The sequence below is a fragment of the Pithys albifrons genome, chromosome 2 (assembly GCF_047495875.1).
Source record: "Pithys albifrons albifrons isolate INPA30051 chromosome 2, PitAlb_v1, whole genome shotgun sequence".
NCBI lineage: Eukaryota > Metazoa > Chordata > Aves > Passeriformes > Thamnophilidae > Pithys > Pithys albifrons.
The window spans coordinates 66,631,319-66,644,366 of NC_092459.1; the positions used below are offsets into that span (position 1 = coordinate 66,631,319).

At 35.9% G+C, this 13,048-nt stretch overlaps 1 protein-coding gene across 9 annotated transcripts in view; it reads right to left on the bottom strand.

Moving 5' to 3' along the window:
- Positions 1-3,952: 3,952 nt before the first annotated feature.
- The window catches only part of STXBP5 (syntaxin binding protein 5), a 105,888-nt gene continuing 96,792 nt past the window's right edge, over positions 3,953-13,048 (bottom strand). For all 9 annotated transcript variants that reach the window (XM_071549370.1, XM_071549367.1, XM_071549364.1 and 6 more), the window contains 4 exons: positions 11,212-11,377; positions 10,303-10,414; positions 8,189-8,409; positions 3,953-7,508 (listed from right to left, as the gene is read on the bottom strand). In XM_071549370.1, coding sequence (XP_071405471.1) covers positions 7,467-7,508; positions 8,189-8,409; positions 10,303-10,414; positions 11,212-11,377 — 541 coding nt within the window. In that variant the 3' untranslated portion in view covers positions 3,953-7,466. The remainder of the gene's footprint in view (positions 7,509-8,188; positions 8,410-10,302; positions 10,415-11,211; positions 11,378-13,048) is intronic.

The window sequence follows — 13,048 nt, forward strand, 5'->3', positions numbered from 1 at the left end:
TACAGTCCTCTGAGGAGTGCTGGAATCAAATAGCCCTAAATGAGTGTTTGATGTTAAAGGAGTGCTCCCCAGGTCTCAGCTAAGGTGGTGGGAGCAGGTATAGCTCCCTCTTGCCGAGCAGTGTGTGCACAAGCCTTAGCCAAAGTTGTCTCCTGTGGCTGAAAAATATGGAAAACTGCTCCACCACTGAGCACAACTCTGAGTTACATAATGAGTTACATATGCAAGCCCCCAAGCCCTTCCCGAAGAAGTGTTAATTACACATTGAAAAATCAGCCAGCAAACTAGAAGGTGAGAAACTGCTGCTTGCTGATGTTTTCTCATGGATTTAACTAAGTGCAGGAGTGTGGGGCAAAACACTCCATTTCCTTAGGTGAGACTGGGATGCCTCCAGCAAGCCTACAACCTTTTCTCTTAAGAGAGAGGCCTTTTTCAGCTTGGCCAACCGATGACCAAGGGAGCAGTCCAGGTGTACCAGGGTAGGAGGAGGGAGTAGACAAGCTCAGGGATACCACCGAGTACCTGCAGGGCTATGGGCAACAAGGAGGAATTGATTAAGTGACCCTGACTGGATGAAAATTCCTGATTAAAAAATCTGGGCAAGAAAAATACTGGTAGGCATATAATCCTGTGTCTGTAGCTCTTGGATGCATTTCATTTACAGTACACTGGCACCAAAACCATTGGAACATATGATGTGCATAGGAACCAAGTTTTAATATATGTCTCATCAAGTCCTGACTTTCACTAAATCAAAGTGCTTCACTTCGCAATTTCACTCTGGCACTCCCCTCCCCTCATCAGCCCATTGGTGCTCTGTGTAGCCTCAGTTCCCATAGGAAGGGAGGTATTTTACTGTAGCTCTTTTACTTTTATTGGAGACTACCAGAGCCAGCAAGTACGTGGAGGCAGTGTGACAGTTCCAAATATCTTCAGTCCAATTAAACTGAAAACAAATTTTTTCATTCCAATGCATTGTCCTATTTATAGCTCCATGCACTGCAGAGCTTCAAGGTCAAAATATTTAATATAAGATATTAAAGAAACAACAGTAGTAACACAGAAGAAGTCTAGAACTAGTAGAATTTCCTCACAGATGAAACTGTCCTCATGTACTAAAATATGTACTGAAATATGTTCTAAGATCCCCAAAATTTCACCAAGGTACAGCAATTTCACTTCTCAAATCTACTGCCCCAGCCTTTTTTTTTTTTAATTATTTCTGCATCATGGAGAGCATGATTACAAATGTGGGTTGTTTGTGTTCCCCTACAAGGCCAACAGCAAAACACAGAAAATTTAATAGACTGCAAGCTAGAAATTTGCAAGCTCAGCCTTAATCAAAGAAAAGAGTACACCTGCTGTACCATAAATGTGGCAAATTAAAAATAAAAGCTTCATCTCTTCTCCCCATACACTCCGAATTTTTAACGTAATGAACACTGTCAAAATGCAGCTACAGAAAAATACTTTGCTTTCCTGAGTCTGTGCAATGAATTACCTTAACTTTTCTGGTAGCTTAAAAGCATAATAGCCCTTCACATCCTCACTATCATCAGTACACACATTTCAGAACATTTTCAGATGTGCTTGGGAACACCACTGCAGACGAACCATTTCAACTTTTGTGCTCCTTCAGGGCTACTCACTGTCAGTCTGCCTGCTGGTGCTCCAAGCACAGCCCATTTTGCTCGTTATAAAGCACATCTCACACCTTCCTGCTGCTCCTGCCAGCGGAAAAACAACTGGTTACGAAGAAAAGGAGTAAGCTCCACTCACTTCAGTAGAGATTTGAATAGTTTATTTTGCCCAATCAAGAGCCCTTCAGCATAATGACACATTCATATACACATATATGAACATTTTTTTCTGAAACATTAATGTATAATACATTTCAAATTTAAAATACCAGCTGCACAGGTATTTTTATTTACAAAAATATTCCATACTTATTTTTTTAACTTCATTATGATGACATATTTTAGTCCAAGTACATGTAAGTAAAATAACTCTATGCAATCTAACACAGTTGTGTTTGTAACAGTACAGTTTGCAGTTCATATGAAACTATATTTGTAGACAGATGGATTTGCAACCCTACCTAAGAATGCATATTCCAGTAATCATCCTCAGAACAGCTAGTGGGGCTCAGCAAGACTTAACTGAAGAATAAGTTGCAATGAACATAAAGGAAAAAGAAAACACACATGTACACACTAACATATACAGAAACAAGAACTGCTACACATCAAGCATGCTTACCCATGAGTAGGCAATGTTAGAAAAATTTACGGATGTATTTTTTTTGCTCCTTGGTGCTGGTACAATGAAACAGCAGCATAACTAGAAAGCAGCATGTTTTCCTAGTTCTAACCACTACAGATAGCAGAGCTCAGGTCTAAAATAACACTGTACTGCTTATTTACAATTCTGCTTTAAAAGGGAATATTTAAAACATGTTCCCACCCCTCTCCCTTTGCATCACCTATTACGGAATGGTAGTGGTAATCCACATACAACTCCTTACATGTTTTCAACTGAAACAGATTAACAAAAAGAAATAAAAGTATCAAAGTAACCTACAGCTGTAGGTTAGCTTAAACATTTCTAGGCGGACATGGAAATATTAAAGCAATACCGATTGACACCTTTCATTTGATTGTTCGGTGTGTCTGCCTCATTTCTCTTCTTGTCTCCCCCTCCCTCCCGCCACTTTCTTGCTAAAAATGAATGCCCACATATTTAAACCTGACCTTTATATGGTGTAAAAGAACCCAGAAACACAGTATACTCATCTGACTTGAAACAGTAATACAGTAGATACATCTTTATAATGGGCTTAAGAAGAAGAAATTGGCCCAGTTAATTTAGCTTCTTGATGAACACTGAAGTAAAATCGGTTTAGCTGATTCACCTGCAGTACAGATTTTTTTCCTCCTTTTTACTTACTTCCTCCCCTCAAACATCTTTAGTTTCTGTCTACAAAGTGTTTGAAGATTTTGTGGTAGTAGTAAAGCTATCAACATCCACCCAAAAAGATTCACATAAATTAACCAGAGAATTGGCTAGAAAGAGAAAAGGTTCAACTGACAAGTTAGCCCTCTGCTTGGAGAGGGAGGCAACATGCTGCACTTCTTCCCTCCTGCACTGCACTTAAGCTGCAGTCAGTGCCTGCCCAGGGATGCTAAATCAGGATGAGAAAGTGGAGGGCACTTCAGCCACAGGCTGAATTTTCCAACACATATTTGGGATACAGAAAAAACAGTCCATGAAAAAGACCAACCCTGATTTACATGTAAAGAGCTGATGTATAAACAAGATACACAGATTATGAAAATATTTATTGGCCAACTTCAATTCAGTTTTGGAGAATTTTAAAAGTTTGAGAAAAAGAGCTGAAAGAAGTCTCTGCATATACCAGAAAAAAACCCCAAACAAACCATAGAACACCAGTCAGCCACAGATTGCAGCTATTGAGAGAACTCTTATACTAGGCTAGTTTTCTATTTTCCCACTCCATACTTAGGGAATTGTTTAAGAATGGTCAAAATGGGAGATAAAAATAAGTGATTATTTTCTGCAAAGCAAAATGGGCAATTTGTTTTCATTGCTTAGTAATTCTATCATCTCGATATGAGATATGAATGTATTCATAAGCTTAAAACAACTTCTATGGATAATATACATCCTTTAAGTACTTTGACTTAAAACTTGAACGTAAGTCTTTTTAAAATTAAAGGTAGAAGTGTACATATAAAAATTATTTAAAACTAAAAGTATATTCTTAAGCAGTATGTATAAATATAACAGATTTTTTTCGTATTATCTAGTAACAAATGTGAAAGTGTTGCAGTAATTTATAAATTGAATGCTGACACAGGATACGTGCCCTTCATTAGATTCTATATTGTATATACATATTTTTGCTAAGAAAACACACACTCTAAATAAATCACATGATTAGCAAAAGTGCCTGAAAGTAATCTGCTCTAAAGTCTTTATTGAACATGTGTGTTTATATACAAATAATGAACCTGAACTGCACAAATGTAGAAACAAAATTAAGGAATAAAATACCATGATTGAATTAAAGTGCAGGAAAAATTCAAGTTTAAAAGTTCAGGTAAGATCAGTGCTGTTAATTAAGCAAAAAACCAAACCAAACAAAAAAACCCAAGCAAATTATCCCACAGTGCCCCTTCCCTCAACAACAAAAAAACCCCAAATGAACAAACCAACTAACCAAAAATAAAAAAAAATGAAGAAAAAGAAAGAAAACAGAAGAAAAGGAAAACTAAAAGAATAAAAAAGAAAAAAAATGAACCTGCTTCCAAAAAGTCTCCTTTGGATGTAGCTTTCCAAAATCACCTGCCATGCAAGTACCACCTCAGGCACAAAAACCTTGCATAAAGACAGACAAGGAACACAGCTATACATTACTATATTTTATAACTGACTGTTTGCTGAAGAACAAATCACTGGAGATGCCTGTGGTGTAACACTTTCAGACTGATTTGGAATACACGCATATTTACACATACCAGGATTCAAAAGTTACAATTTGGCAGGACCAAGGTGAAGAAAAGATTCTTCAGTTGACAGTTCCTAACAAGACACACTACATATAAACAGATAGGTAGCAGCAGTTTCTTACTTTCATTCAAAAAAAAAAAAAAGCAAAAAAAATAAAAAAAAAAGCTTGATTGCATTATATAGTTTTCCAGACACTCTAAAAAAGTTTCACACAACTAAAATATTAGCAAAAAAACCATGGGTGGTTCCCCAAAAGTATTTCAATATATTTTGCTGTACATAAGGTGCACCACCAAAAGCAGAATAAGATGCAACGATGTGTCTATAAACTTCCTTGCACAGGGAAGGAAAAAGGAACGTTTTAGACTAAAATTGTACATAGCCCCTTTTATTGACCAAGAACCATTTGTATGTTTATCTCATGAGCAATCATTTCATTAGTCTTCATATCTAGAAGTATGCTCTGAAACATAAGCAAAAAAAGAGATTCAACTATGATGGATTCTACAATACCAAATAAACCACTACTCTTCTTGTAATGGCAGATAGTCTCTCATTGCCTCTTATTTTTTGCTTGCTGGTGGTTGTCAAATGCATCTTGATGAGAAAGTTAAGTACACTTTCCTTTCATGCCAAGGTCATCTTCCATGGAATGACACCATGATTTATTGAAGAGTAATTTTACCATCCTCTCCACCAGAGCCCGGCCAGATTAATTTCTCAGGATTCTGCTGCCTTGAAATATAGTTTATCTTCACCTGGTCAAATAATAATCATTCATCTCAATGTATAAATGTGAGATAAGGAAGGGGACAAGTGTCAGCTAGGGTGTTTCATTTTTGGACATGGTATGGATAGTAGTTTATCTAGTTTTCTTCTAGTTGGATTTTTAACAAAATGGTGTTAATTTAAATATGCATTAGAGACTGAAAAATAAATTAACATGCATGGCAAGCTGACTTAAGTAACTGGAGTTAACATTTTCTCAGCAGGTATGGGAGAGAGCCATCGAGGAATCAACGTTGCTTGTTTGAATTGTCACGTTCTCATTTGTTAAGTCCTTTGAACAGCGGATCTGTTATGGCACACCCTTGTACTGGCAACAGAATTCACTTGTCTTTTTAAATTAAATATTATTATAAAGTGAGAAAATCTATCACTTTGTGCTATGAAGCCCAAACATATTTGCCTCTCATTTGGAAAGTGAATTAAAACCCATCAGTAACTTCAGTACTTTGCATCCTTTACATGTTTTGTAAGGTTATCGTCCCTGGGTACCTGCAACATCACTTCACAATACAAATATAAGGTTTTGCTTTGGGAAAGTTCAGGAAGTTTGTGAAAAAAGCTAACAAAACAAATTGCTTGGAAAAGTAAGGTCAAATGATTAACTTCAGAGAATTTAGACCTATCAGCTTCTAAGTACTCCCTTTTATAAAACAAAACCAGTGAGTAACTATTCCTGCTTTGAGGGAAAAGGTCTAAATTAATTTTTGAAATGCAAGCATTTACTTTAAGCAATATTATCTTTTAGAAAGAGTTCTGAGTCATTCCCACTCTATCAGCTTTAGTACAGTCACCATTAACAAGTTAGCTCAGCTGTTTTATTTACTTCACCCAAACTGAAATTATTTCACCAATTCCTAAAGTTTCTGTGCACACTTTACCACTGCTGACATTGACAACACACCTGTTGAGACTAAATCCAAACTTCAGGCCAACTGCCTTTAGAGTTGGGTGGGGCTGAGACAGGTACTTGAAAATAGCTCTGCTAGCAGAAGTTAGAGATCTGCTAAACCACATACTGAGAATTATTAAATATTAGATGCTTGCTTGTCATTATTCATGCATCAGCACCTCCATGGTGTGTAAAACTTTGAAAACCTGAGTCCAAGGTGATCTGGTTTCATAGTAAAGGACTAAAGGGGCATCTAGAACTCAAGTTTTGAGCGAAACTATCTCAGCTATTTTAATTAATGACTATAAAGATACATTCTGTTAAACATTTATAAAAACTCACAGCATGAATGGAACCCACAACCAATTCTAAATGTTACACAACCTGAACCAATAACTATTTTTGGCAAAAAAACCTGGTATTTAACTGAATAGAAGTTGAAGTATTCTTACCACAATGAAGATGTTACCACATTTCACATTGCACTTCCATAACACAAATGAAAACTCCCAGCATGACACATTCCAGTCATATTATTCACTTGACTTTTTTAATGCAAAAATTATGTATTCTTTTGTTTTGCACTTCACAGAATATGATGTGAATACAAGAATACTAGATCAGGGGTCCAAGAAAAGACTATGCACAGGTCAACTATGTATACAGTTTTTAACAAGGAATCTCCCAAGCTTCCAGCTTCTCCGATCAAAGAAGTGACAGCAAACTTCAACGCTTCTTCAACAATAATGGTAAATATAGTGAGTCCTAGAGAGGTTAAGTGTAAGTCAGCTACGGTCCAGCAAGACAAACAACTTGGTTCCTGCTCTTGGACCCCTGATTTATTGCCTCTCCTCACAGGAGGGTATAACACTGGCAGCAATTACAATAGCACAAAAACTTTTGGCATATGAAATATTAACACAGGATTGACCCTGCATTGCCCCTGCCCATCTCACACTACATTTTCCCTTTACTCTCTTATCCAGATCTTCTAGTTACCTTCTCAGTTCCAACTCTCTGCTATCCCACAGCTAAGAAACACTCAAGTTTGGTTTATGTGTGTGTGTTTCTTAGATATAAAGCTCCTCAGTTAAAGCCACGACTGAGGTAAAACAGTGTGTCATTTGTGCTAGGAAACAACAGTATCCAATGGTGAATACTCCTTTAAATTTCAGTGGTCCTGACAAAATTAATGAAAAAAACAAGATTTTTTTTCATCAGGACAAAATTAAACAGATGTAATTGATGAGCGTCATCAGAATTGGTACCACTTCTTGTCTTTGTACTTCAACATCATCTAAAAAAAAATCAAAAAACAATTTCTAATTACTGTTTCTATAATGTACCAAAACATACGACACAAACAGATTATGTGCTTACAAAGCAGCATGAAAAAGAGGGATTTCAGTAAGGCTTCTCAAATCTACAACTACAACATTGCTAAACAGTGAGAGTTTAGCATGACAGATTTTCTAATGGTAGCATTGGTAATGGTGATCTGGCCTCAGAAAAAGACATTTTTGGGAGATAGGAAGGTTGCACAGGATGGAAAGAAATCAACAAGAAAATGGATAAGAACAGCCATTCTGTGTAGTCACTGAAGAAAAACAAACTAACTTGCATTCATAGGGTTTGTATATAACTGATCTTTCTTAAGGATGGCAGGGATCTGACAGAGTATTACTCTTCTTATTAGTTCAGCAAAAATAAATGATTTTTTTCAGTGATGGGAATTGAGTCACACTTTCAGAAGCTTACATGCCGCTCCATCAGACTGCATGCTCCAGAGCAATGTGCCACAAGACAAAGCTGTTTACATTAGTACTTAATTATTAGGAGTAACAACTGATAGATAAAAGGGAATCAATGATACTGCATTCCCTTTGGATACCTCTAACGTGCCTTTGCAGAAATCAGTTACTTGCAGAACTTGCATTTATTTGACAGTCTGTTTAATGTTCAGTTTAACACACTTACCTCATGAGCATGTTTTGAGAAGGAATCTGCACTGTAAAGCATAGCAGCAGTTTTTTCTTCCAGTTCTCCTAGTTTCTGTCCTCTTTCATCTAGTGCCAACCGGGCTCGTGCAAGTTCACCAACTACACCAGATGCTGCTCCTTTGACACCTTCAATACCCCCAGGTCCTGGAATATGCTGGGCAAGACTCCTTGATGCCTTCCCAGACGCTGATTCTCCAACTGGAAGCATTTGCAAAGAAGCAAAAACAGAATAGTAAGGTTTTCTATCATTATTACATAAGTATTAATGAAACTAGTTTGTATAGAGGTGTAATTTCTTTGCATGGAGACCGAACACCTAATTGTAGGTAGGACTATGAGCAACACTCACTACTCAATGTTATTAGATACTGTTGTTTAATAAAACTGAGATTTTTCCAAACATATTTCTGTGTTTCCAGGCAGGTTATAAAAGTGTAACCTCTTCACAGCTCAAGTGTGAATATAAAATTCTCAGCAGAATGGTGCTGGTGAAGTGTTTTTTAACAATCTAGCTTATTTCACATCAAACATGTCATAAGTTCAAAAGACAAAGCAGGATAATTTTGAAAATACGAGCCGTGGTCAGTTCTGGAAGTGCTTTGCTGGTGTGTAAGCCAGTCAGCATGACATCACCAGAAGTTTCCCTTGATGGAACGTCAGTTTTAGATGCAGACACCTGAAAATTAGGTGTCTATGCGCTCACTATTGTAAAAGTCTTGGGGAAAAAAAAAAAAGAAGCAGCAATGTAAACGATAAAAAGACAGAATGGCTGTAAAACCAAACCAGCTCATCCTATAGTAAACACCCAAGAACAGTCAGCTGAACAGCTCCAGATTCCAGTGATGACACTGACTACTTTGTTCAACTTTGTTCATGATGGGACGTCTGCTACCTAGTTCAATCTAGACCCTTAAAGAATGTTCCAATCTCATGCTGAATTGTATATACTACAAAAATTTGAGGTGCTTTCTTAAACAATGAAATATAGTTTAAATATTTTCTTTTTTCGTCTCTAGGAAAAAATAATATTAATTTGTTAAATATGTTTTGATGCAGTATTTCAAGATTCTCATTTGATTTTATGTTTCTATTAAGAATGATTTACATTTAGACTAATACTATAAACATCCTTCTGTGAATTCCCCAAAATAAAATAAGAAATCATTTCACGTATTACAGATTCTGCTGTGAACCTCATGGCAAATATGGCTACTTTGAAGACAAGTTCAGACATCTTTTGAATTGTGATTGAACTCATTTTCAGGCTACAATTCCTTAGGCTTTTTTTTCTTCCCTTCAATATTATTTTGCTTTTGAAGATCCAAGCCACAACTTAATAGTGGAAACTTGAAATGTTGTAAAGAGACTGCTTCTAAAGTTATGAGGTATTTTTCCCTGTCCCAGTCATACAAATTAAACTATAATTTGTGCACACAAATTTCTCTACTAGAATACTTGAACAATCTTTCAAAATATTCCATAGATATAAATACAAAAGAGATCTTTAACACAGAAGGTGACATCTAAATATCTGATATGTGATAAAAATGTACAAGAACAAGCAATGAAGTCTGATTTAATTTTTATTGCAGAGATCTAAATAACCAATAAAAAAGAATTTCCAGGGCACACGGTCCATTTTAAGAAATATATTTCACGTTAATTAGGAAACAGTTCTGTCCTTGCTCTCTTTCCTAAGGTATCCCTGAACAAGTCGAATAAGGAAAATCCAGCAAAAGAACTGAATTAGAATGGAGTCTTAATTTTCTCACTGGCCAGAACAGTATTCTCCAAAACCAAAATCATGCTCAGTAATACACAATTCGTAAAGATGAATAAAAATAAGATTAGTTGTCTTACTATCTACTCCAGAATAAATGAAGTAAAAGAGCCTGCGAAAAAAACAAGCTTTTCCGATCTCGTTGATAAGGTGTACAACATCTAAGAGTTACAAAAACGTATTTGTCATTGCCTATTTTACTTTCCTCTTTCCAAATGTAATGCTCTGTTAAGACAGGTAACACATTTATCAAGGATCACTGGCTTCCTTGGGTAGAAATACTAGAAAAATAACAAGAAATAAAAACTTACAGAGTTCTTCCCTGTCAAGTGACTGTGCCCCACCTCCAAACAGGCCTTTAAAGAACCCTCTGTTTGGTGCTTCTGGTGTTTCTACAGGAGTGAAGAGCTCACCCAACATTTCCTTTGCAATGAAGAAGAGACATAACAAGGTATACATTATTACAATTAATGAAATGCTCTTTGACTTTCAGAATTTATTTAATCAATTTGAATTTCAAAATGAATGTGCATTAATGGCATCTGCCTTTGCAAGGCAACTTAGGAAATATAAAAACATATTAAGGAAATTTGACCAAATAACTTCTGTTCAGATGTCTGCAAGCTTATAGCTCACGGAATTTAGAAGTAAAGAAATGCATTCAAGTAAAACTATATTTGGTCCTCTACAACTTCAGCAAGGCTCTCAATTTTGTTCTATTGAAACTGTATCTACAAATATGCATATCCATGCAGCAGTACCAAAGCAGGGCTTACAGCCTGCATCTCTGTTATTTCACTATTCTACACAACTACCAAGCTTAGGTATGACTGAGAATCTTTTCAAGCTTTTAACCCTGAAACATAATAGCTTTCTTCAAGTATCGTGATTCAGCATTCCCTGCTTGTGTCAGCACCCACCTTCACCAGCATCAATTTAACAACAGAATTTTAACTGCATGTTGTAAAAGGAAATTTCCATTTTATTAATAGTAAATTAAGTAAGAAACTAATTCAAGTGCAAGAGCATAGATGAAACAGAAAAATTTAAGGGTAGAAGTGATTCATCTTGAATCAGATTCTTAAATGAAGAAAAAAAAATCAAAGCACAAAAGCCAAAGTGCCTGGCTTTATGACAAACTTCATTACTGTAAGCATTGTGACTCTAGAACCAAGAGTCTCAGAATAAATCCAAGGAAAAATTAAAAAAAAATTCATTACCTGAAGATTTTCACATGTTTCTTGGCTGTAGGTGAGCCTCTGTATTTCCGTTGGTGAGACAAGATAGAGTGCTTGTCCATTATTGGTGAAGCAGAATGTCCTGGCTATCCGCATATTGGTAAGTGGCAGATAATATACATCCAACAATGGCCTTAAACTTGGCAAACTTAAAGGAAAAGAATTTTAAACTCCATTAAATACAGCAGAAAGATATATTATTGATCAAATGGCTCATTTTTAAGCTGCAGTACATTATTTTTCCTCTTTATCATTGCATAAGCACCATATAAACAGGGTATCATCTAGTGCAATCACAGAATCTCCAACGATGAGATTTTTCTAGGCAGCACCTCAAAAGTGAAATTTAAGCATTTGCATCACAGATGCATTTTAAAAGCATTATTCAAATAAAACTCTGTGCATGCAAATTACAAATTCACTATTTAACGAATTAGGCATTACTTAATAATTACCAACGAAGTACTTCAATAAGTATCTACCAAGAGTTTACAATTAAACATCCCATCTCTTCTCTCAGGTGAATAACTTCTCCTTGACTAAAAATACAAATCTAAGAGATTTTGCCTCAAGAACACTTGAAAATATGCAGGGGTGTGCTGTCAAAAGAAAGCAGAATTCATTAGCCTCAAACAATCTTATGAATTATGTCCACCTTTTTTGTCTGACTTGGTATTGAAGAGAAAGTTCTTTTACAGCAAAGTTTACTTACCTCGTACTTTCTGATTCTGCACATGTAACTACAGTACTTACTGCATCAATTACTGAAGAACAGACACAGCACATTTGGGCTATAACAATGTTTCTGCTACCAAACATTCCTCTCCCTCAATGTAATAACAAATCCAAGTATGAAGTGACAGAACACCTGATTTCTTGACAAGTAGAAGCCAAAATAAGCTGCTGTCTCTGAAACACCCCCCGTTAAGTTTCTGTTAAAAATTTACACAAGTTGTTAGCTGCAAATGTCCCAACAATACATTAACAGCATCTGCAGCAGACACCATCTGCATAAGATTATTTCTAGAAACTAAAAAAAGCAGCAAAGGGGTGAAGTCAAAACTGAAGAAAGATGTAGTAACCACAACATTAAGTGTTGGGTTGCCTTTTTTTTGTTTGTTTTGGGGTTTTTTTGGTTTGGTTTTTTTTTGCACAATACCTGGAAATTCCACTTCTGCCATGCATGTATCTAAAATATTTGCAAGAGAGAGTTAATAACGGGGAAGCGTTTTGCTTCAGATCAATGGAAGCATAAAACGTCCTTACAGCTTCAAAACACAAAACCAGTAGATCAGATAGGACAAGTGTGACATCCATGATAGCATTTTCATAGTTTGTTACAGATTTGTTACTAAGTACTATCTAAATTTATACCAGTAGATAAGTATTGGGCACCTTGGATATGATTCAGTGCTCTGACAGCTTTACATAAACTACACTTCCCAACAGCAACTCATCCTTATGAAAAAGGGCTAATCTTTAGAAGTCCAACTTCCCTACACAATATAAGAATTCAGTATTCATAATTCAGCATCCATGCAGAGTTCCTTAGAAAACAACATAAATCCTGAATAAGACAGGATTTGTTTCAATATATGGTACTTGAGCATTACTAAGCTTACTTTTAATTAGGAAAAGCAACAGTGTTTGCTCTGCAAGGTGAGTAGCATTTTGTAAAGATGTTTAGAATATATATGTTGTGATATACATCAAAGCATTACAGGCTTATAATCAAAACTTACTTTTTAATTGAAGTAGGAGTAAAACTAAAGCTGATGTATAACAACTTCCTAAAGAAGTATTTTCCAAGCTGAAAGTT